At 42.9% G+C, this 25,397-nt stretch overlaps 1 protein-coding gene across 8 annotated transcripts in view; it reads left to right on the forward strand.

The window, feature by feature from the left end:
- Nucleotides 1–25,397, forward strand: part of MARF1 (meiosis regulator and mRNA stability factor 1) — a 586,552-nt gene that overhangs the window by 27,060 nt on the left and 534,095 nt on the right. For 5 of the 8 annotated variants that reach the window (XM_069210203.1, XM_069210202.1, XM_069210207.1 and 2 more), the window contains exon 3: nt 23,492–24,175. In XM_069210203.1, the coding sequence (XP_069066304.1) occupies nt 23,492–24,175 (684 nt within the window). The remainder of the gene's footprint in view (nt 1–23,491; nt 24,176–25,397) is intronic. The other 3 variants (XM_069210208.1, XM_069210209.1, XM_069210210.1) reach the window with 3 other exon arrangements.

Consider the following 25,397-nt stretch of genomic DNA (forward strand, 5'->3'; position numbering starts at 1 on the left):
AGCCCAATTGCCATGTGTATTTCTGAACAAAACATGCCGCCATGAACGTAAAATGCCTACATCTGCGAAACACATTTCAGATCTGCTTTATTTGTTCGTGTTTCAGGATATGTATTAGATCAGAGTTGCAGTCCTCAGTGCTAACGTGCGCAGCTCTGTGGGCTCGGACCCTATGGAAAGATGTTGGTCTAGTCAAAGCCCACAGATGGCTCTCTTTCTCTCAGTGCAGGCTTTGTTTACACAGCTGGAAGTGAGGCTAGCACCACCCACATCCTTGCTGATTGGTCGCTTCTGCTGTTGACATACACGAGAACGCAGCACTGTGAGAATTTGCACCATACTATGTCACAGTAGTACATTTCCAACCTGTGATTGTTTCTCATTATGAATTTTTTTCCAAATGTCACTGTGCACTGATTGACATGAGTCTGGTATGAAAAAAAGACAGTCTGTGCTCAGTTATGCCTCTCCTCATGTTCTCACTGTCACACACCGGCGTACTCGGGCTGGAGCTAGAAACTGGCTATCCCACTTCATCTAACTCATCAAAGTCTACTGCCCAGCTTTTAACCATGCTGGGCATCCTGACGAATGGGCTGTCTGTGAATGTGCAGCGGCCCAGGACTGCTTTCCTTCTCACTCCTGGTCCCTGCTCCCACGAATGTTAAACCCCTATCTCCAGCAAGCAGGCTCTGGATGCGGGCAGTGTGGTTGTGTCCAAGGAAGCAAGCCTGGCAGATGCCGTGCCTGGTCTCTGCAGCGCAAACAGCCCCTGATGTAATGCAGGACCCAGCCCCTTAAAGTTGCAGAGCCCTGGAGCAAGGGTAGTGAGTGTACAGTTCCTTGCGTGTATTGTTATAGTGCTTTATATGACACCAGGACTGCTTCTTGAGGTTAGGAAGAGCAATGGAAGGGTATGTCAAAAAAAAACGAGGGACAGGGATTGTTAGGACAGGTCCAGTGTACAATCTCCCTCTGCAATAGGTAACAATTAAGCTGAGCACACTGTTCCTAAAAAGAAAAAGAAAGGAGACACATGGGCACATCTAAATTTAGGAGCTAGAACCCTCACACATCCATTGGATGTCATGCTTCATCATCGGGTCTGCTCCTCATCGGGCTGGGGCTGCAATGCCCGACTGGCCCCTGCAAGGGGGCTCTATGCCAGAGATCTTTGAAGTCTGTGCCACGAAGGTAAGTAGGAGGAAAATCAGGCCTACTGTGAAGAATAGAGAGCTAGAACATTAAAACTGACTCGAACCACCCAGCAACAAATTAATTGTGAAAGATGGGTCTCGGACAAGATTAAAAACACTGGGTGTATAAGGGAAATAATGTTCCTATACTCTAACCATTAACATGTAGGGCACAAAGGACATTTGCTCTCACCCTAGCTATAAGGTTGACATGTTTCACACCTCCAATGTCCCCAAAGATCAGTTGGCGTTTCATCAGAACCACAAAAACCTTAGCTACTAAAAAAAACTGCAAAAACACACATTGGGCGTAAGTGGAACAAAAAACTTACATGAACAGCTACACAAAAAGAAAAAAGGCACACTTGGCGTAGACCTGCAACAAGAAAACAGACCACAACAAACATGAACAAAAATGTGTGAAAAACCACAAATATGATAGACTGGTGGCATGCTAACATGCTAAAAGTGACCATGCAAACGATATATCATACAACCATCAAAAAACCACTAAAAAGCCACATAGGTCTAGTACATGATGAAGTGCTTACCCTCCTATATTAAGGATAGGGCATCGTAGGTAAAGTGCTGGCCAAAGGCTGTCGTCGCCTTTAATGATAGTATATTTCTACAATCACATAGTGCTGTACCATCGTAAAGGACATTGTCCGGAAGTACACAAACATGGAGTCAGTATGTAACCCAGTCATAAGGGTATATCAAATGGCAGGATGTACAAAACTAACACATCCCCAGGAATCTAGAGCGGTGTCAATTAGAACGTGTGGTCTGTATAGAATAACAAGATTGCTTTTTATTGATGCGCCTCTCTGGTAAACCGGGCTGGGAAACCTGAAAAAAGTGATGGTAATCCTTAAAAACCCATTGCGTAAGAAAATCCGAATCATAAAACAGAGCTATGGTGATAGAAACCTTATGGAAACAAAAAAGGTTTGTACTGACAATTACGGACGGGGCCCTCACTCGAGCACCTACCCGTGGCCGCACACCCGGAAATGGCGATGACCTTGAGCTACCGGGTTAAATGTGAAAATGTGCCGCACTCAAACCAATAAAACGAGGGGCTCGGTAGACGGGAGTGTCACTATGCTGAATGGTTCGATGACACGAGCTGGAAACCGAGAAAAGAGTTGGTAACTAAGCAACCATAATAACAAAGGTGGTTACAATGCAAAGGGGTAGTGGCTCCTCTAATTGTAAAAAGAAAGTAACATCCATTGTTATCGGTGAGGGGAGAGTCACCCTCAAAAGTAAGTAAAAAATCGTCATGGATGTATCGAACACATACATACGCATCAAGAGTGTAGAAAAACTTGTAAATGTAACAGAAGAGTGCAGGCTAATGCCTCCTAAAAAGGGGGAGGGCACCAATAGCAGAATTTCCATTTATAATAAGACTGTACCATTACATCCCAGAGCAAAAGTTTGTTTGTTGAATTTTGTCATTTAAACCCCCTAAAATGGGTTTTGAGCTCAAAAAACCAACGTTGTTCCTTTTCTAATAGCAAGAGTGGATCTATTCTCGGGTCATCAGATGCCTCAAGGATGACCCAACTATGATCGTTGGGGGAGTGTTTAATGTCTATATAGTGTATACTCAATTTTGTAGAGGAGCGTCCACACCGGATGTTGCTACAATGTTCATTAATGCAAACCTTGACTGGTCTTGTTGTCATCCAGATGTAGTGCAAATTGCAAGGGCATGTGTTTTTATATATATATATATATATATATATATATATATATACAATTACGGGTGTTGCAGTTGGTATATTTGGTAAGATGCCAAATACCAGTAGGTTCCAGGTCTAAAGAGTCTACTCGTTTGGGTAGTGGACATAATGAACAGTTGCCGCATGGGTAGTGTCCCTGTACTGGTGGAAGATGCCATAAGTTACTCTGTCTAGGTTCGGGTGGCTGCCTTAGGATGAGTGAGTATGAACCACTATGTCCCTGATGTTTCTAGTGCGTTTAGAAGCAAATAGAGGTTTGATATCTTACAGCCACCGCTTTCAAGGATGGACCATTGTTTATTAATAACTTTCTTGATGGTGTTAGAAAGTGGAGTATAAGGTGACACACAGGTCAATTTCGGGTCCGTAACCTTGGGTTCAGTGGCCAGTAAAGAATCTGATTGTTGCGTGCTCGTTTGCGAGACGTATTGATAACTTGACATCAATAGTGTCTATCTTGAAGTTTCTGAGCCAAATCTGCTTGTCTCTCAAAGGTCAAATTATCACTGCAGTTGCGGCAGAGCTGCGGGAATTGACCAAAAGATAAATTGTCCCGCAATGATTTTGGGTGGTGACTCTCAAAAAGGAGCAAGCTATTGCGGTCAGTCTTCTTATAGTAGGTACTAGTCTCCAATTTACCTTGGTTAATATAGATCTGTAAATCCAGAAAGGAAATCTGGGAGGTGGACTTAGTTGAGGGAAACTTCAGTGGAAGGGACCAGGGCAAAGGAATTTACATGTCTGCGTGTGTTTATTCCAGGTGTCGCATTCGCATGGCAGCACAGTGCCTGTCTGTAACTCCCAATGTGTTTTAATCTTCTTATGTGACGCCTACCCCCAATAAGCAGAAAAATAATGGCTGCGATTCTTTGAGTGTGTGAAATTTTGAGTTGTCACGTGGACTTCGAAGGCGTTTAGGACATAAGACGGACGACCTAGGCATGGATGGCACCACACAGATACAGTGTGAGTGAATCAGTCACACCTTTGCATCAGTGTCCAAATAGATGGATTATGAATAGGGCACCCTCTTCCCCCTTAACAACATTAATAAAATATGAATGCATTTTAGTGAGTGTGTAATCTCTAGTGTCTTCACAATTGCCTGGTAATATCGAACACCTTTAGTGATACCTGTGTGTGCCTTCTGACTCTGTAAGGTGTTTTGAACCCACCTACATGCTGGGATGTCCGCTATAAAAATGACTTTCTGTTGTCATTAATTGAAGTCCCTAAGGCCATTATCCATAAATAACTCCATAGTCACTTCAGTTTTGTGTACAGATCCATAGGCAATAGCACATAACTATGATGACAGGCGGTTGTCAAACAATATTGCCCGTTAGAAAGTTTGCAGTTATAACATGTTCGGTAAGAGCAGCACAGATTCGGACACATCCTTGGGTGTACCAGGTTTTAAAAAACACAGTAAGCTGTGAATTTCTGTCAAATGTACATTTTAAGTGATGCTCCAACACTGTAGATTACTTTTAGATGACCTAAGCAGCAGAAAGTAGTATGGAATCACACTGGCTAGGTGAGGGAGTAATGTTCTATAATTCAGTGTTCTACAAAGCGGGCCAATCCTATAACCGCAACATGGTTCAGGGCAGAGCATGTGGCTTAACGGCCTGGGCTACTGGCTGTGGATCAGAGAAACAGGGTTAGAGTCTCTGCGTCGACTAAACATCCCATTGTGGGCGAATCGCTCCATTTATTACTTCAATACTTTCTAGTCCCTGTAAAAAATAAAGTGGAAAGCAACAACAAAGTGGAATACAACGGGTATTGTTGCAATCTGGACGTTGCCAACAGCCACAAAGTCAATACGAAAGAAAGCTCCACCCACACAATGATGACAGAAGTAGTTTTAAAACAATGGCTCTAACAACAGCCCGATACTGTGACTGTAAAGTAAAACAAGTAGCGTGGTGGGAAGTCGGAGAGACTGGATGGGAGCACCAGATACAAGGGGGAGTGGGAGGTGCATGCAGTGACGTGGGAGGGAGGAATGCTAGCAGCCACAAGTTCCAAAGCTGAACACAGGCTGATAGTAAAAGGAGCCAGAAGAGCAGGCAAAAAAATCCACCAAAGAACATATAACCAAGCATAGTGTAGTCATACGGTACTTGCTCCCTGATAGAAAGGAGTGACAAAGAAGCAGGACTGACCACTACCAAGCAAGGATTTTTAAAAGACAGTGAAACAAACAAATGAAATGGCTTTAAGCCCACAGAAGAGAAGTATACTAAAAGTATACGAGAGGCTCTACTCTTACGCTCAACCTAGAAAGGAGGGTCAAAGCAGAAGGATTGGCTTTTAGCAAGCAAGGATTTTTAAAGGACACCAACGTAGAAAAATGAAAAGCAATGGGAGGACTTGAAGCCCACAAAGTGGGTAAGTGACCGATGTCTAGGCGCAAGTAACAAACAAAAACAGATAAACAGTGGAACAGTATAGGTTGGAAGTATGCAGGTAGCAAGTGGTAAGCAGTTAGGGGAAGATGTGGGCATCTGGAGAGTATAAGAAGATAAGGGTAGTGGGGTAGTGCAAGAAGCCGTTTTGTTGTTGCATCTGTGATAAAATATTCTATTTTGTAAGGATATTCTAGTTGAATAGTTGAGACTGGAGAGGGTATAGCAGGAAATTTCCAGGCGGATAATGTAGTCTGTCAGAGGCTGCCAAATGTGGGTGAACTTGGTATCTGTGTGTGATATCGTATGGGACAGAAGTTCCATGCCCATAACATGCAATGGGTTGGAAACCATTGGGCAAAAATGTGGAGGCGGAGGATTGAAGACTTCTTCCAGTGACGTGCAATGAGTTGCTTAGCAGCACCCAACATATGATGTGTCACCAACAGGGATCTGAGGTGGTGGGGTACATAGTGCAAAAGCAAAGCTCTGTGTATAAATAACATCTTGTCATCAACTTATAGGCAGTTTTGTGCTGGTGGATGCTTCAATATATCTTAGAAATGTCCCAAATAGGAATTCCACATCCCTGAATACACTATCACTCACCGCCCGGGGCATATATTTTGGGTCGAGGGCAACAAGTTTTCATGTTTATTTAGTCCTTGGGTCAAGCAGGCCCAACCTCCTGCAGCACAAACACTTTGGTTAGTTTACAGAGAAGGGAACTGACTGCAGTTGAGGTTATATGTGTGTCCGTACGTTAATGCTGTTCAAACTTGTATTTATGGTTCAGTAATGGAAAGCCTTCATTATTAGGGTGAGCACTGAAAATAAACGTTTTATGGTCACACTGCACTGCTGACAGTGGTTCCAGTAAAAAAAAAAAAAAAATTATACACACAAGTTTGAAAAGTTTAAAATATGAGGTTAAGTATAATGCTCCCAGAATGCTCTCTGGTTAGATGCAAATATTTGCAGAAGCTTGTAAGAAAGAGTGATGATTCTTTGCTTTCAAAATAAAATGTTCAGAAATAATACAAGTAGGAAAAAAATGTTTCAACAAGATTATGGGAAGCAGGAAAATAATCTAGCACTGGCAAAGCCTACCAATCTGACATTTTTTGTGAGTCTTTTGGTTTTGTCAATGCGTGTCTTGTTCTGACATGGCTATTTTTAACACTTTATTGTTGGGGAGCTGAGAGGCCCTCACCATTTTAACAAACGCTGGCAAAAAGAAAAAACATTTTTGATTTCAATAAGCACACATTGCCACCAGCGGCGTAACAAAGGCCCCTCAACTCCTTCCACAGGGCCACCTCAGCACAGCACCTTACCTGAGTGAGTCTTGAGGGGGGTTCTTTGCAGGGGGGCCCCCTTCCAGTTTCATTAGGGTACTGATTGCCACAGTAGTTCCTGGCACTGAAAAAAAACTACTGTGTGCCAATATTCTCCTTGTGGAAGAGCAGAATGCGATCACTCAAAGTAAAGCCAGCCAATAGATAGAGAGGGAAATAAAAGTTTAAGAAAAAAACAAAATGTCTTTGCTAACGCCAGACCTAATTAGGGACTCAATTCTTAAAGTCACAAAAGTGCACCCATGGTTTGTCTTTGAACTAGTGTCTTTCATGAATTCACAAGAACCTACAGAAGTAGACCAGGAAATCGTACTCCTAGAAAATAGTTGTGAACTGTATTTTAGCACGAGCAAATATGCATGTGTAGGTTTGCTCATGTGAAATTCTATTGAGCGTTTACAAGTTCACTTTCCCTCCAACCACTTTTTTTCCCAACCCTGTAAGAACTTCTACTTCTGCCATTGTCAGGAGTAAATTTCCAACCTTTCTCATTATGGGGAAAAGATTAGAGAAGAGCTGGTGAAAATCCTTAAAACATGCAAGTTAGTAGGTTGGCAGACTCGCAGGCATTCCAATCCTTCAACTTTTGCTTACTACTTCTCCAGACCTAATATTTAGATCTGCAAAAGGGATGCAAAATAAGGAATTGCTATAGTAGGGATTGGCAATAGCAAGTCCTCGAGCCCTACTATAGTAGTAGCCCTGGCATAATTAGAGGTGCTATTATCAGAGCAGTTACATAATGAGATTTTTGCCGTAGTTTGTCACCGCACTACATGGCACCAAGGGGCCAGTAAATGTTTTTTTTTTTTTTTTTTGGAAGAGGACCAGCAGATTTAAGAAGCAACCTGTCCCATGGACAAGTAGCTATTTAATTAAATTTCGCACCACAGTTTTTTCCTTTTGTTTCTGGGAGATTCCCTCAGTGGTATCACCATTGCAAGTGGTATGTGTGGTCGCGCTGGAGCGGAGCGATGAAGTACTTGATAGGTGCGCGATATCAGGCCTTTAGTGCCATCAAATGCTTGTACCATTGTCTCGAATGGGGTGTATTGCTGTGTTGCTCCCAGCGAGTTGGCAGGTTGGAGCGTCCAATGGGGCAGCTGATAATACTGCAGTCGGGCTGTCTCTGGTACCCAAAAATCTGCTTTGCAATGCTCAAATGTTTTTAATAGACGTTCTATCAAATAGATTGTGGAGGGCACAGCAATCACCCTCTTCCCACTTGAAAAGAAGTGGGTCTGTAAGGCTGGTGTGAAGTCCAGGTGTAGATCAGCAGGGTATCGTGGAAGAGGATCATAGTGAGGCCCTGTGCAAGCGCAATTTTGTCCCAGATCTCCAGGACATTCCTGGTGGGAACCGCTATGTAGGCGTTTTGTGGGTGGCCTTGTTTAGGTAGGTAGGTAGGTAGGAAGGCAGGCTAGGTCCCAAAGAGGCCGACGGGCTACTGCCTGGTCCATGTGGAACTAATGTTTCTCACTCTCTCGGACAACCCATTCTGAGATGTAATGGAGATGGGCTGCCCAGTAATATTCCAGGAGGTTGGGGCAGTCCAGATCCTCCTCTATCCCTGGCGAGCATCAATACTGCATTTGAGAACCTGGGACGCCTTACCCCTAAATGAAGGTGCATCTGTCCCTTTGAAGCTGGACAATGTCATCATGTGAGATTGAAATAGGTACTGGACCTTCAGGAGGATGGTAATTTTAACAGCATTTAGTCATCCCAGCCGAGACACGTGTAGTGGCTTCCACTGGCAGAGGTCTTACAAAACAGACTTCCGATATTCCGGCCTTTAGCTTTTGTAATGCCCAGGTATAATTTGGACTTTGTGGTCTACTAGAAAGGGGCAAGAGATTGGAAGCAGAGCGGTCCAGTTTCGAAATCGTAAGGTTCTCAGTGTAAGATTTGGTCATGTTGACCTTAAAACCTAAGACCTGTTCAAAATCCGTAAAGACGCGTATGACTGCAGGGAGGGAGAGGTCAGGTTGAGTCAGAGTGAGCAAGAGCTTTTCTGCTAAGAGAGCAAGCTTATACAAAGTTTTTTATTTTTTATGTTTTGTTTATACAAATCTTTTGTTAAATCCTCTCTGTTTACCTCTAAGTGTCCTAGCAGACTGTTAGAATCACAAGTAAAACCTCGTTCTAACTTCTTCTTGGGAAAGGATTGTTTCACTCTGCGGGTCAAGCAGAGTTAATTTTAGTAGTCCTTCATATGTTTTAACGTTTAGAAGATTTTCTTTGTTCAGGTGTTTATATGCTATGCAACACGCCTAGACACATGATAGAAGAGTGGTGTCTAATTAGTACATTTCTACGTGATGAAATAGTTCGAAACATTCTTTTAATGCTGTAGACAGGAGCCTTGACTATTACCACTAATAAAGCATTCTGAACTCTTAAATGAAAGACCAAACGGGTGCTTTAAAAAACTAAGGTAAAATAATGGAAGATAGGTGCTGAGGGTAAGTAAAAATAAAGGTTTTTTTGAAGAAAAAAAATAAGACCATTAGCAGCAAATGTATTTAGGAACCAGCGACCTGTCATACTTCTCACACAAGCTTTTCACATTGCCTATTGAATGTTAATAATTCAGAGCTGGTGGATCAAATGTGGCTGATTGACAGGAACAGTGCAGGGCGTTTGGTGTACAGCAGTATTTTTATTGAGGTTTCATTCTGCATCCAATGGAACTGCTTTCGTACCACCGCTGCACCTCAACTTCTGGATTTGGTTTAAGGTGTACTGGCAAAATGGGCACATTAACCCATCCATGGTGCTAGAAAATACTGATGTGGATTCAGCATTTCTTACCGCCCAGTAAATGCAGAGGTGGTTTGTACATGTGCTTTGAACCCTTTAGTAGAAAAGGGCAGTGCCTGCTGTGGTACAGGCTCTTGAGTACATTCCCTGGATATTGTAATGCTTTTAAATTCTTGGCTACTTCGGGGTCTGTCTCTTAGACTTCGTGATGGACTGCTCCTCCATGGGCTTTGTGCTTTACATTCCAGCTTTGTCAATGAGCAGCACGGTCTCTCTACTCCAGCAGCGGCGTTTCTACAACTTTCTGCTACTTGCGTAGCATCAATGGAATACCAGCAGTACCCTGTCTCTCTCGTTACTTTATTTCCCAGCTCTGTCAATCAGGGGTGACATCTTTTTTGTTGATAGTTCTGAACCAGCATGCATGTGTGGGTGTGCAAGTTTGTCCCTTTGGATTAATAGAGCCCAGAGGTTCTGTTATCAGTACCTGTTAATTTTCCCTTCACTTGCTGACCTTGCTTCTTGGTCTTAACCACTTGTGCTTGTTTCTAGTTATCTTGAAGGAATCCTAGGTTCTCTGTGGTTGTACTATTATTTGCTAAAAGCCTTCCTGGTTTTATTTTATGTTCATCTGTTCTCTCTTTTGGGTAACATGATAATGATAATTATACCGTCACCCTGAGTAGTTGATGGAGAGGATCAGATGTAAATGTTTAGAAATTAACTTCCAAAAGTGCCTGTGGAGAAGTAAATGCTATTTTATGTGAGAAGGTTGTAGATTGTTCTTCCTCGGATGATTTTATATTGATTCCAAGAACCTGCATTCTTAATGTATAATCCCTGGAATCAATGTAAAATAATAAATAGCTGGTAATATATGGTGTATGTATATTATGCTTGAATGACCTTTTTGAAAATGATAAATGAGCGCACAGCATAAAATTGAAGCAACTAGTTTCACTTTGCTTCAACCAAATTGAGGCTTATTTTCTTCTGTGTTATATTGTTATCTACAATATCTGTCTTCAAACCCCAAATTTGGTAACACGTAGTTAGATGCTGAGATTTATAACTCAAATGCTTGCTGAGTTGATAAGATTTTTACATTTTAGCAAACACGCATGACTCAATTGAATATAAGAATGTATAGAGATCGTTCAAGTTACGTTTTGATGAAAAATGTTATAGATCTAAGGCTTTACCTCGTATGGACTGGGTACTCGTCACAGGTGAATAAATATCCTCTTTGTCTATGGTAGTACAATTTTTATAATTGTAGCTTTCATGTGGTTTGTACCATTTCAGAAGAAATTGATACAAAGTTTGTGTTGGGCGTATATCAAACACCTAGAAAAAATAAATCTTCAAAGGATAGTGATAAACGCGAACCATGCTGTTTGAAGTCAAAATGCAGTAACTGAATCTTTAAAAAATAAAATAAAAAAAGTAATACTGCTGGATGGGATGGAATCCTGAATGTTATTACAAAAAAAAAAAATTGTGGGCAACTGAGTCTCCAACTAACTTCATATGCAGCTGCGACTAGTTTCTAACACCCGGAAACGTTGTTTGAGCAAACTGTTTCATAAACCAGTGTTGACAAAGCCAGTAGGTCTCCCCTACTTACCACTGTTTTTGGTGACACCGTGTACCACTGGCAAAAAATTGTGAATGACTGTGTACACGTCATGAGTATGCTGGCTTCTACAACATCCATTGGGGGGGGGGGGGGGGGGGGGGAGGGTGTGTGTGTGTGTGTGTGTGTGTGTGTGTGTGTGTACTGAAAAAGACAGATACCATATTTTTTTTTAACTGCTTATTTCAAGTGGTCCTCTATTTCATATATCAGTAACTCTCAGCAAAGAAAACTCTGTAGTGAACCAGGATCAGTCTTACTATATGAGAAGGGCTCCCAGACACCACAGTAGTTCAAGCACACATTTACTTAGACCCATAACGTCAAATAATATTCTAATGGTGTTTTTGAACAGTTTTATTATGAACAATTTTAAAGCTGATCTGAAACTTGAAGTAATAACAGCCGCGACTTTTAAATTATTTCTTTTCCATTTAAGAACATGTGAACTAGAAGAGTACTTGCACAGGTGGCTGAGGTTGTGTTGTACTGAGGAACGCTAGCTAATCTGGTAAGAATACAACTGTTGTATTCTATCATGAGGAAGCTGTGTTGCACAGTGTGAAAAGGAGCAATCCTGTTTTACCTTGGAGGTGCAGAACAAGATTTTTTTGTAAATTGTGTTATTAACATGAGTGAGCAGTACCTTTCGTTCTTGAAGCCTAGGAATTTTTTTTGAAGGGAATAGCCTTTCTCAGATGCACATTAAAGGCTGTGACTCCCTTGTAAAAGGGAAGTACAGGATGTGTTCTGTTGGCCTGGGATAATCCGGCGCCAGGATATAAGGAGCACAGTTGTTCGAGGCAAAGTCAAAAAAAGCGTATGCAACAGTGGCAAAAAACATTAAAGACTGTGATGACGTGTATGCGTATAGTCGCATCATGACATTATGGTGGCCTTGCTGTGATCATCGTGGCATGCATGCATCGCTGCGCATGCAGATGAATATGCCATGATGCAGCCGTTATGTTCGTTCTTTTTATGCATCTTTCTGAAATGGTGGACATCAATTACAGCAGTAAATAATAATAAACGTTGGTAAAACAAGTAATGCTTGCTTATACAAGAGCTCTTGGCTTTAGCAATGTGTTTTGCCATGTTGGACACCAGTGTGGCTGCTGTTCCAAGATGGCTTAAATTTAGTCGCCTGTAGTGTCCTAGAGTGGAGTAGAGGGGGAGTAGAGTGTTGTAAGCTGGATTTATTGAAGTAGGGGGGAGTAGTGTGTTGTAGAGAAGAGTATAATTCAGTGGTGCAGAGTGCAGTGGAGGGGTTGGGAGGATTGGAGTGTGGTGGATTGGATTAAGTGGGGTGGGCTGTCTTGGGGTGTATTGGATTGGGGCAGATTGTTTAGGTATGGGGTGCAATGGGGTGTACTGGTGGATTATATGTTGAAGCATTATTTCAGAAATATAAAGAAAGTGTTTCTTAGACCAAGATAATCCTCACCTTCTTTTTAAAAACAGCACCCACAAGCCAAAACAAAACACGAGTGCAAAGTGAGAAAAGAAGACTTGGCAAAATAAGGAAAGCTAACTAGAGAAAATAAAATCTTTGCAATTTTATTTGTCCTGCTGGGCATGTTTTTGCCAGTCACATGCCTTCTGTTTGCATGGCACTAAAGGTGAAAAAAATAAAAGTAGTCACTATCACCTCAGGAACAACGGATAGGCACTCATTAAGTTGAACCAATCAGTGCTTTGTCCCTGCCCCACAGAGAGAAACAGAAATGATGCTAGGCCTGCAGTGCCAAATTACGAGGCAGTTCAGAAAAGTGCCACAAAAGCAAACAAATGGTATGAAACGGGCGGGCTCCAAGCCCTTGTTAACAACAGTGTTTTGCAAGTCACATGGGCTAACGAATGCTCTTGCAGACTTGAACCTAAAAATGAATTTATACCTGCTTGAAAGAGTTGTTAAAAAAAACTGAGTGACTTGGCAGCAGATGGAAGCTCGTGTTCTCCCAAGCAAATATAAAGCAAACAAATGAATGATTGGGAGGGAACAGTAGAGGAGTGTGTTGGTTCCATGGATCAAAAAGTCCATGGGAGAGGAACAGATGAGTTTGAGGTGGGTGTAACCGGGCCATGGAGCCCTGGTTACTAGTGTCAACCCTGAACCGACAGCGGAGTACCCCGGGGACACTGAGGAGCGAGACGACCCAGAGGAGTTCTGCCTAAACCCAGATAACCAGGTTTCTAAGGAAATAAAGCAGAGACTTCTGATGGGCGCAGCGTCTGAGAAGTAGGCGAAAGAAGAGGATGGAGCGGAGAAAGAAGACGCGCGACCAAGACTGGAGGACTAAAGAGAAGATCAACACACCAAGATGCTGTCAGCGAAACAGCGGACAGGAGTATTACTCTGCCATGTCCCTGGAGGGACGTGGCTAACGCAGGTACATACCTGCCTACGAAATCCTTATAGTGCGATATTCGGGCGGAAGGAGAAAGCGGGTGGTGGGGGTTGTGTGCTGGGGAAAAAAGTAATAAGAACCACTTGGCACCGTTAAAAGGACAGACGGTCTCCAATTGGGTGGGGAGGGGGGGGTGTGGTATGTATGTATATATATATATATATATATATATATAATTTTTTATCTTTCTTACTTTGGGCATTAGTAAGGGTCTTACTAACAAACACCACCAACGGTTCTGAAGTTAACAGCCGCATGCTCCTGTTTGAAGAGTAATTTGGATCTCACACGGCAATACCCCATGACTGGTGAGATTGTGGCACCTGTTAAGAACTTCACGGCCCCCTCTACTACCCTGCACTTACCCTTCTAACCCTACCCCAGAAGCTCTGGAATACCCAACTTACCTTTTTCCTCCTCTTTTTCCAATCGAATTTCCTCCCGGTGGCAATTCCGATCCTATCCGGATGACGGGGAAGCGTCTCTCCAAAGAGAAGGTTCCTAGAGGAAAACCAAACCAAGGAATTATAACTAATAAAAGGGAAGAGAAAATTCATACAAGAAAGAGAAAACAAGGGACTTAAAAACAGAGAGGGAAGACAATAAGGGAAAGACTGAAAAGCTAACAGAAAGGAACTGAGAACAAAGTGAACACCGACAGCATAGAACTCATAATAGCTGAAGGTTCTGAAATAAGTGAAGAAATAAAATCACAACGTTTCTAACACCAGAGTCCGTCTATAATAGAGTCTTTTACATCCTTTCTTCAATAACACTGTACCCTTACCTCCTACAGTGGGTCAGGGGGGATTAAAAAAAGAAAGTGGTGGGTGGCGGGAACGGGTCAGAAACAGTTTGCAAGCTGGTGAGGGAGAGAACAGAACTCGGCACACAGGGGCTTGGTATTTGGAGAGGGGGTTGCATGAGGGAGAGCAAAAACCATGCACACATGGAACGCTGAAAGAAAAAATAGTTATGAATGTGAGCAGTGGAAGGATACAAGTCATATAATCAACATAATGGTAAAAAAGCTTTGTTTCCTGCTAGGGACAAACACGAGGGAGGAAAGAGATCAAATAAGAAGAAAAAAAAAAACACACGACAAAGCCACCCTATGGTAAGCCACGGAATGATTTGTAGCCCCTTTGGAAGTTCTATTATGATCCTCAAGACGGTTTTTCACAACTGACGCCTAAAAGCTGTAAATTAGGCCTCTGTCATTGCATTTATGTTAAAGGAGGTATAGCATTGATACAGGTCCATTCAAGGTTATACGACTCCTTTATGCCCTGATCTTGAGTTTGTGCTGCATAATTGTGCCCACATACTCTCACTGGCTAATGTGATTTATTTTGTAAATGACTGATTCTGAGAAGGTGAACTTCCATATGCGCCTTTTACTTGCGAGCGTGATAAATCTGCGTTTACGCCATTTATTACAACCATAATTTAAGTTAAAATTTCATACAGTCCTTTTTAGGTTGAGCCTGCCAGACAGCACATGCACTGCCTGTTGCGAGGCATATTTTGTCTTTCCAAGAACATAGAAGGGTTAGAGCATTCTTATTGCTTACCATGGCTTAACTTTTCTTGTCACTTTAGTTCCCTGCTTCTTATTTGTGTCCCAGCCTGTCAATCTTGTGTCTTATTATAATCGCTTTGATTGGCTGGCACCGCTGCTTCCACTGCTGGCTTTTTAAGCACTACTTTATTATTTTATTTGTGTGAAGCACTACATAAGAATGTTTGTTTTTTTGAGAAGTCTTGCTCTGTTGCCCGACAGCTTATCTCTGCCCTCGTTTGTTATGTGTCTTCATGTGCCTTCATGGGTTTCTACCCGCTGCTTCCAGCCACCCGTGCCCTTCCTGTATCTGCCACCCCCCTTTTAAGGTCGAGCGTAAGCGTTTAACCTCGTGTATACTTACAGTATACTTCTTATAGCTTGAAGCGATTTCATTTGTAGGTTGCACTGTACTTTAAAAATGTTTGCTTGCTAGTGATAAGTTCTGCCTTTTTCTCCTGTGACCAACTAATTTATTTTTCCACTTTAGTTTCTTTATCTGTTGCTGTGATGAACTACTTTTATCATTTCTTTGTTGCTCACTTTTCACTGTGAGTGTTGTAGGCTGGTAGCTGCCTGCGTTACACTGCAGCATTCCATTCCTCTCACCTCCTCCCATGTCGCTGACATTTGTTTTGGCTTTTTTCCAGTGGCTCATTTAGCTCCGGCACCTAATTATAAGCTTGTTTTACAAAAGAAACACCAGGTGCCTGAACATTTAGCTCGCTGCTCACGAAAGCCACAATATGTATGCCCTTTCCGGTAGAATGTTGCTAAACCTAGAATCAAGGATATGAAGCTTGCAAAGCCTCATCTGAAGTCTCTCTCTCCAGGTCCCCTCCCTGCCAGCCCTCAGACATCCGCACACAGGGTATTGCTTCTCTCCTTTATTGGGGCCATACATCTTCTCAGGCTGCTCTGCTATTGTTAAACTCATTAGAGCTTTGTTGAAATGTGAAGCAAAAATGCTTGCAAAACCTTTCGTTATGTTAACATAAAAAGAAAAGTACTTTTTTTCACAGAAACACTGTCCGTGGCTGGAAGGGTGAAATTCCCTTTCTGTTCAAATTAAGTATATTTTTAGGCATGTGGTTTAAAAAAAAAAAAAAAAAAACTGTCCTGTTAACGTTTAGTTCTGTCCAGCGGCCATTTATTCTGCATCTGAGACTGGCCAGTCTTCAGAGTTTCCATAGAACTCCCCACTTCTGAAAGCTTCTACAGTCTGCCTCACACCTCTCCAAGCTACCTGACCCTACCCCAGTGCTGCACACTCCTCTGCACTTCCCTGGATAGTGTAGGCTTCCCACACTGCCCCACACCTCAAGCTTATACTCAGAGGCCTTCGCCACTGTTGGCATCACCATGCTGCCTGGAGAAATAACAATAAAGAATAGTTTATTTATTAGCCATGCTGTATTTACCCTGTTCAGTCGCAAGCTATCACAAGACAGGCAACTTTGAGAAAGTTATGCTAATATTATGAACATTTTGAGCTGTGTTTACTTTTCTTGCCTATTCCTGCATGTTTAGGGTATTTTCTCATTTTAACAAATGACACACTTGCTTGGTACAGGTGAAAGGTGATGGTCACAGTATTCCAGAGCCTTTTTAGTGCTTATATATAAATAAAGAAGCCCTTGCTTTGCGAAGTACAGATATCTCAAAATCTACATCTACAGCATTTAAAGTACAGTCATAGCACTTAAGTCAGGTGACGTTGAAGACTAGTACACACCCTCTAAAAATTGTTCCTGCACCATTTCTACCTTGGATAGTTCAGTGTTTCACCCAGTGTCCCTTACTATAAGACTAACCTTGGCCTCCCAATTCTGCAAGCTCCCCCCTGCTCCCCACTTCTGCAAGCGTCCACAATTTGCACCTCGAATACCGACAGCTACCTTTTATATTACAATCAATTCTGCAAGCTTCTCTGCACGACCCTTGATGGTGCCGATGTTGCCACAATACCATCTGCTGCAAGTTTACCCTCTGAGCCCATGGTACTGTAAGATTCCTCCTGCTCCCCACTTCTGTAAGCGTCCCCTGGCTGCATCTACAATACTGAAGTTACCTCATATTGCCTTCAATTCTACAAGCTTCTCTATACTTACCCTTGATAGTGCAGACGTTCACGAACTTCCCCATGCTTTAAGCTTATCCTCGGAGCCCCCAATCCAGTGAGCTTCTCCACACTTCCTCACTTAGCAAGCTCCCTAAGATTGTCCCTCCAACACCTCAAACTACCTTGAGTTGAGTCACATTTTGCAAGCTTTAATGCACTCTCTCAAACTCTGTAAGATTCTCAGTACTGTTCGCCAATACTACGTGTCTCCACAATCGTGTACTTTAGCACTGCCCTTATGCATAATGACTCACCAGCACTCACTTTTTCTCACTACCCCAGCACTCAACCAAGCTTTCTTCCCTATACAGCTACCAGTTTTGTAAATATCCCCATACTGACCCCAATAATCCAAGCATTTCCACAATGCAGTGTTGCAAAGGGCTACCCAACCATAGTTAGAAACTTTTCACACCTCACTGCAGATTTTGCATGTTTAGGCATCTTGTCCAATGAACGTTGCAGGGTTGCTCAATCTCCCCAAATATAATTGCCAGCTTCCCCTCACTTTGCTGGCAACTCCACAGTGCGGTAGCAGCTCTGTAAAATAAACTACATTCCCATGCAAACCCGACACCAATCAAATGGTCTCTTTGCCACTCTACCGTGGCCCGTGTCCTCTTTGTGGTGGCTCTCTGGAGTGAAGAGAAGGACATCTCATCAGGTCCCTCTTCCACCACACTTCTGGTTTCATTCGTGACTGCCTGGCTGTAGACAGGAAATGTAATGAAGTCAACGGCCTTCAGTTTTAAGTTGAGCACTCAAGTGCTTTGACCCGTTGTAAGTATTGTGGCCTTTTAACCACGCCCACCTCACGCCTATCACTTTCACTTGTTCCTGAGCTTGCCTTTAAAAAATCCTTTATCATTATTAAATGCTTTACGTTTTTCCCTCCTCGGGGTGATTTTGTACCACCTTGTAGACTGACTGCGAGCAAACTTATTTAGATTTTTGTGTCACTCCTTTGCGCTCATGCTTATGGCGGCCATGGCGCTTTGAATTGGCTCTTTGTCAACTGTATTTTTTTTTTTTTTTTTTTACTTTTTCATTTTCAATTTAAGTGGCAAGAAAAGTCCTGTTACGACTTTACAACACTAATAGCTCTAACTGGATTAAATGTGAGACCCATTGCATTGCAAATGCTTGTTCCCTTTGTGTCTCCTACCCCTTCTTGCTTTCGAGTCTTTGCTTTGCCACCCCTCAACGTTGTCCATGTTTCCTCTTTGGTTGAGTTGCTTCACTGCGCCCTCCCCTTCCACTTGTAGCTTCCATTCTCCCACCTTCATAAAAAACTGCCTACGTTTTTTATTTACTATGGTTAACCATCCAACTTGGATCTGTAACTAAAGAGAAACAAGCATTGGCAAAGCCAATAGGTCTTGTCTATGAAAGAGCTGCTTGCTTGCTTGCTAAATGTGTTTTAGCCATGTTGAACACCAGGGTGGCTGCATTTCAGCAGGACTAAAAGTTGTGGTGTAAAGGAGAGTGTAGTGTAGTAAAGTGGAGTGTTGTAGTGCCATAGAGTGGATGGGAGTTGAATCGAGTGCCATACAGTGGCCTGGAGTGGAGTGGAGTGGTGTAGGTGATATTGAGTAGAGTGACATAGAGCAAAGTAAATTGTTGTGGAGTGGCACAGAGTGGAGTAGTGCAATAGAGTTGAATAACAAGAGTGTTGTGAAATGGCATAGTATCATTGTGAGGAGTTGTGTGGAGTTTAGTGTTAAGGATGAAAGTGTCGGAGTGGAGTGGAGTGCATTGGCATGGATTGCAGTGGAGTGGTGTAGAGTGCATTGGCATGGATTGCAGTGGAGTGGTGTAGAGTGCATTGGCATGGATTGCAGTGGAGTGGTGTGGTGTAGAGTGCATTGGCATGGATTGCAGTGGAGTGGTGTGGTGTAGAGTGCATTGGCATGGATTGCAGTGGAGTGGTGTGGTGTAGAGTGCATTGGCATGGATTGCAGTGGAGTGGTGTAGTGTAGAGTGCATTGGCATGGATTGCAGTAGAGTGGTGTGGTGTAGAGTAGAGAGTGGCAGTGACGTAGAGTGCAATTCGTTAGAGTGGTATAGAGCGCACTGGCGTAGGGTAGAATGGTGTAAAGTGGAGTGGCGGAGAGTAGATTGTTGTGGAGTGGTGCAGAGTAGTATCATAGGATCGCACAGAGTAGGGTGCAGTGGCATAGAGTACAATGTTGCAGAGTAGAGTGACATACAGTGGAGTGGTGTAAAGTGCAGTGGTTCTGAGTAAAGTGGTGTAGAGTGCATTGGTGTAGAACGCAGTGGTTAGTGTAGTGACCTAGAGCAGAGTGACTTGGAGTGGTACAGGGTAAATTGCAGTGGCGTAGAGTGAAGTTGCAGGAAGCTGGCTATCTATCTAGTGTCCCAATGTAAGGGTACATGTGCAGATAGTACAGACCGCCTGTAGGAATTTGGCTCTGTATGCACTATTTCAAAGTAAGGAATAGTATACACAGAGTCCAAGGGTTCCCCTTAGAGGTAAGATAGTGGCAAAAAGAGATAATACTAATGCTCTTTTTTGTGGTAGTGTGGTCGAGCAGTAGGCTTATCAGAGGGTAGTGTTAAGCATTTGTTGTACACACACAGGCAATAAATGAGGAAAGACAATTCCAGGCCAATAGGTTTTTATATAGAAAAATATATTTTCTTAGTTTATTTTAAGAACCACAGGTTAAAGAATTACAAATAATACTTTAAATGAAAGGCATTTCACTCAGGTATCTTAGGAACTTTGAATCATCACAATAGCATGTACAGTTTTGGCAAAAATGGCAATAAGCTATTTTGAAAATGGACACAGTGCAAAAATCAACAGTTCCTGGGGGAGGTAAGTATTTGTTAGATTCACTGGTAAGTAAAGCACCTACAGGGTTCAAAGTTGGGTCCAAGGTAGCCCACCATTGGGGGGTTCAAGGCAATCCCAAAGTTACCACACCAGCAGCTCAGGGCCTGTCAGGTGCAAAGGTCAAAGTGGTGCCCAAAACACCTAGGCTTCAATGGAAATAGGGGTACCCCGGTTCCAGTCTGCCAGCAGGTAAGTACCCGCGTCTTCGGAGGGCAGACCAGGGGGGTTTTGTAGGACACCGGGGGGGACACAAGTCCACACAGAAAGTACACCCTCAGCAGCGCGGGGGCGGCCGGGTGCAGTGTGCAAACAAGCGTCGGGTTCTCTGTAGGTTTCAATGGGAGACCAAGGGTCTCTTCAGCGGTGCAGGCAGGCAAGGGGGGGGGGGGCTCCTCGGGGTAGCCACCACCTTAGCAAGGGAGAGGGCCTCCTGGGGGTCACTCCTGCACAGAAGTTCCGATCCTTCAGGTGCTGGGGGCTGCGGGTGCAGGGTCTTTTCCAGCTGTCGGGAAATTAGAGTTCAGGCAGTCGCGGTCAGGGGGAGCCTCTGGATTCCCTCTGCAGGCGTCGCTGTGGGGGCTTAGGGGGGACAACTTTGGTTACTCAGTCTAGGAGTCGCCGGAGGGTCCTCCCTGAGGTGTTGGTTCTCCACCAGTCGAGTCGGGGTCGCCGGGTGCAGTGTTGCAAGTCTCACGCTTCTTGCGGGGATTGCAGGGGTCTTTAAATCTGCTCCTCTGTAACAAAGTTGCAGTTCTTTTGGAGCAGTGCCGCTGTCCTCGGGAGTTTCTGGTCTTTCTTGAAGCAGGGCAGTCCTCTGAGGATTCAGAGGTCGCTGGTCCTTGGGAAAGAGTCGCTGGAGCAGGTTTCTTTGGAAGGCAGGAGACAGGCCGGTAGGTCTGGGGCCAAAGCAGTTGGTGTCTTCTTTTCTTCCTCTGCAGGGGTCTTTCAGCTCAGCAGTCCTCTTCTTCTTGTAAGTTGCAGGAATCTAAATTCTTAGGTTCAGGGGAGCCCTTAAATACTAAATTTAAGGGCGTGTTTAGGTCTGGGGGGGTTAGTAGCCAATGGCTACTAGCCCTGAGGGTGGGTACACCCTCTTTGTTCCTCCTCCCAAGGGGAGGGGGGCACATCCCTATTCCTATTGGGGGAATCCTCCTTCTACAAGATGGAGGATTTCTAAAAGTCAGTCACCTCCGCTCAGGACACCTTAGGGGCTGTCCTGACTGGCCAGTGACTCCTCCTTGTTTTTCTCATTATCTCTCCTGGACTTGCCGCCAAAAGTGGGGGCTGGGTCCAGGGGGCGGGCATCTCCACTAGCTGGAGTGCCCTGGGGCATTGTAACACAAAGCTTGAGCCTTTGAAGCTCACTGCTAGGTGTTACAGTTCCTGCAGGGGGGAGGTGTGAAGCACCTCCACCCAGAGCAGGCTTTGTTTCTGTCCTCAGAGAGCACAAAGGCTCTCACCGCATGGGGTCAGAAACTCGTCTCTCAGCAGCAGGCTGGCACAGACCAGTCAGTCCTGCACTGAACAATTGGGTAAAATACAGGGGGTATCTCTAAGATGCCCTCTGTGTGCATTTTTTAATAAATCCAACACTGGCATCAGTGTGGGTTTATTATTCTGAGAAGTTTGATACCAAACTTCCCAGTGTTTAGTGTAGCCATTATGGTGCTGTGGAGTTTGTGTATGACAGACTCCCAGACCATATTCTCTTACGGCTACCCTGCACTTACAATGTCTAAGGTTTTGCTTAGACACTGTAGGGGCATAGTGCTCATACACCTATGCTCTCACCTGTGGTATAGTGCACCCTGCCTTAGGGCTGTAAGGTCTGCTAGAGGGGTGACCTATCTATGCCACAGGCAGTGTGAGGTTGGCATGGCACCCTGAGGGGAGTGCCATGTCGACTTAGTCATTTTCTCCCCACCAGCACACACAAGCTGGCAAGCAGTGTGCATGTGCTGAGTGAGGGGTCCCCAGGGTGGCATAAGACATGCTGCAGCCCTTAGAGACCTTCCCTGGCATCAGGGCCCTTGGTACCAGGGGTACCAGTTACAAGGGACTTACCTGGATGCCAGGTGTGCCAATTGTGGAGACAAAGGTACAGGTTAGGGGAAGAACACTGGTGCTGAGGCCTGGTTAGCAGGCCTCGGCACACTTTCAGATCATAACTTGGCATCAGCAAAGGCAAAAAGTCAGGGGGTAACAATGCCAAGGAGGCATTTCCTTACACCCCCCTAACTAAATGTCGGAATCATCATCATCAGAGCATCAGAAATTATGGTTAATGTACACTGTAGAGTAACTGTGTACATGCAACTGCAGGTGTGCTTCCCTTTAGATCTGTGTTTTATATATGAATTTGATATGAAACAAATTTCCATGTTTCTTCAGGTGAAGAGTACTGACTCATTCGATAAAGTGGCAAGGTAATCTACTCATATTTGTTGCATGCTTGGAGTTGCATCCTTGGTTATACTGAGATGTATCAGCCTATTAAGCTTCTGTAAAAATGTGAACATTCTCCTATGACCACCTTAAATGCCGGGATTGTGGTCGCTATAGCAAGTGTACTGTTTGTTGTGCTTTCAAAAAGGAGTCTTTGAAAATTGATTTGAATTGTGTGTATATAACAATAACATAATTTGCTTAATAACCACACAAGACTTTAATTTGTTTTGTATTGGTCCTATCATTGTCGTAGTATCTCTCCTAGTCCCTGCTTAATTGCTGTCTTGCTTGCCATCTTGGAAAATACCTACCCTCAAGTTTGCTTTTAGTGTTGCAGGACTATGGATAGTCTTTGGTGACTCATGCAGGAATTTTTCAAATACTTTAGCCACACTACAGCTTTTTTTATTTTTTTTATGGTTCTCTCTAGATGGGCAAAAATGTAACAAACTAATAATTTACGGATGATTTAAATGCCCTTTCTTAATGCTGTTTTAAATTTACATATTTTTAAAATGTTTTAATGTTCCCTTGGGTGTGGTTTGTTGCTCCTCATCTCTGAAATAACCTCATTCAGTGCCCCCTCCACATGAGAGGCTTCTGTGTTTAAAGGGGTTGCAGCATTTCATGGCAAACCTGCAGGCCGTTTTTCTGTATTGGTCTTTACTGGAGGCTCCTGGAAAGAGTGATCGAATTGCACTGCAGTTGTAAAGTGCTTATTCAGGTTGAATTGTAAATACGATAAATATATAGGATACATATTTGTAAACAAGCAATTGTTTCCAGTAATCCTGAAAAAGTAAAAATTGGTAGCTAAATTATCTACAGATAATTTTAGCGATAATCGGTAAACGCATGTAACACACAAAACATTTAATATTTGAATTGTTAAAAAAAATGGAGAGTAGATCAAATGTCTTCCGCAGTGTCGCCAACAAAGACTAATTTTGAGCCTGCTTTTTTTACAGAAGGATTACATGGAGAACAAGAAAACTAATGTGGAATTAAAGGACGTTCCACAGCCTCCACTTTCTGGCTTGAATCGTTTCCCAACGTTACCACATCCCAACATTCAACCCCTTCAAGAACAACAAATACAGCTTCAGACTGGCCCCAAAGTAAGCTGTTGTTCCCTTTGCTCAAGTAACCTATTGCCTTCTTCACATGATAGAAGTTTTGGTGGTGGTCACCTGATTAATCCTAACACAGTATTAGACTCTCAGAGCACTTCAACAGTCACATGTCAAATAGGGTCTGGATTCGAGTTTCCGCCGGTGAGTCCATTCAAGAGCAAGCCTACGACAGACCATTTTTCAAGCATTGGCAATAGTTTCAATGGACAATGTATAGATGAAAATGTATCTTGTCTGCTTCACTCCACGTCACCACGTTTCCCTTATTTTGGAAAGTTTAATTTGCCTAACCGTCATGGCGAAGTACACAAATTGCACCAGGTTCCGGGATTTCAGAACTACACGTCTCCTGGGTATTTTCCATTTTCTGAGATCACAAGCAGTTCTTCTGGGCACATGAAAGAGCATGTTTCACAGTCTGAACTAACTTCACATTTGTGCACAAGTTCCTTTCGTCTAGACATGGCACCATCTTTTTGTCTAAAGGGGTCTTTCTTCTGTGAAGATTGTATGGAAAAGGTTTGTACATTGTCCTTATTTCTACTTTCCTGTTTAATTAACCTTTCTTCTGTGGTGTGATTTGAGCTGCTGAAGTTGCGTGGATTTGTGACGGGATTGTACACAACATTGTATAAAAGAGTCTCTTTTTTTAAATGCATGTTTGGTCTATTTTATGTAACTTAAAAAAATGTTTGGCAGTAAACTCATCTTTCTTATATCTCTGGTCAAGAATTGCGAACATCTCAATTTCTGTTCTGTTAAACTGGAGCCTTTTTTTTTTTTTTTCTTTTTTTTTTTTTTTTGGTTTAAGTCCTTGGTCTGATTCTTTTTAATGTGAGTATTACTTTTAAACCAAAAGAATGACAATCTCTGTAAATGTCTATTTGACGTAGGTGGCTGGAAAGAAAAATGGCAGGTACTGTAACATTTAGAACACTCCATCCCCAAAGTAGCCTTACAACCCTGTTGGACAATGTATTGTTTGAAAGGACCTGTTGTCGCAAGACTCCACGATTTCGCTATTAAAAATCTCTGGTTTTGGTTTAAGCACGTAGTTTGCAGATCATGCTATCTGCAAGGAGTGAAGAGATTTAAACAATTTAATATATGTAATCCTTGCTACTCTAGCTTGTTCAGAAAGGTTATTTCCTTGATTCTTTCTGCGGCGGCAGCTGTGCTTCAATGTTCTAATAAATCTATTGGGTAGTTGATGTATGCTTCTTATACTGCTCTAAGCAAACACCTCATGGAATAGATTTTTTAAAAAAAATCCTTTACTGTACTCATACCATATGTTGGAAATCTCATCTTTTAGCTCTTTCTAATTTTTTTTTAATTCTATATTTTTTTTGAGCCTCTTGATTCACGGGGGCTATATAATTTTTAATGCCCTGGAGGATTTAGCAGCCCCATTCCTTTAGTCATATTTTCATCACTTTTCTTTATTGGTATTTGAGGTTCAAGAGACTGGGATATTTTAAAGCTGTTTAGCTTAACTTAACTTAGCTTAACTAGTTACTCTCTTCTTTGGTTATGTTTACTAAGACAATTTTTTTTCTTCAAAGAGCTTGAACCTGCACAACTATTGAAGCATTGTGATAAGATACAAGAATAGGGAAACAAAAGATAAAACACACTCCTGTAACGCAAAACAGTTCCTCTTCCCGTTCTGTATCATTAGTTCTCCCACATGTCATGCATAGGCTAATTTTAGCCCTCCTAATAATCTTAGAATGGCCAA

This window comes from Pleurodeles waltl, chromosome 10 (assembly GCF_031143425.1).
Source record: "Pleurodeles waltl isolate 20211129_DDA chromosome 10, aPleWal1.hap1.20221129, whole genome shotgun sequence".
Classification (NCBI taxonomy): domain Eukaryota; kingdom Metazoa; phylum Chordata; class Amphibia; order Caudata; family Salamandridae; genus Pleurodeles; species Pleurodeles waltl.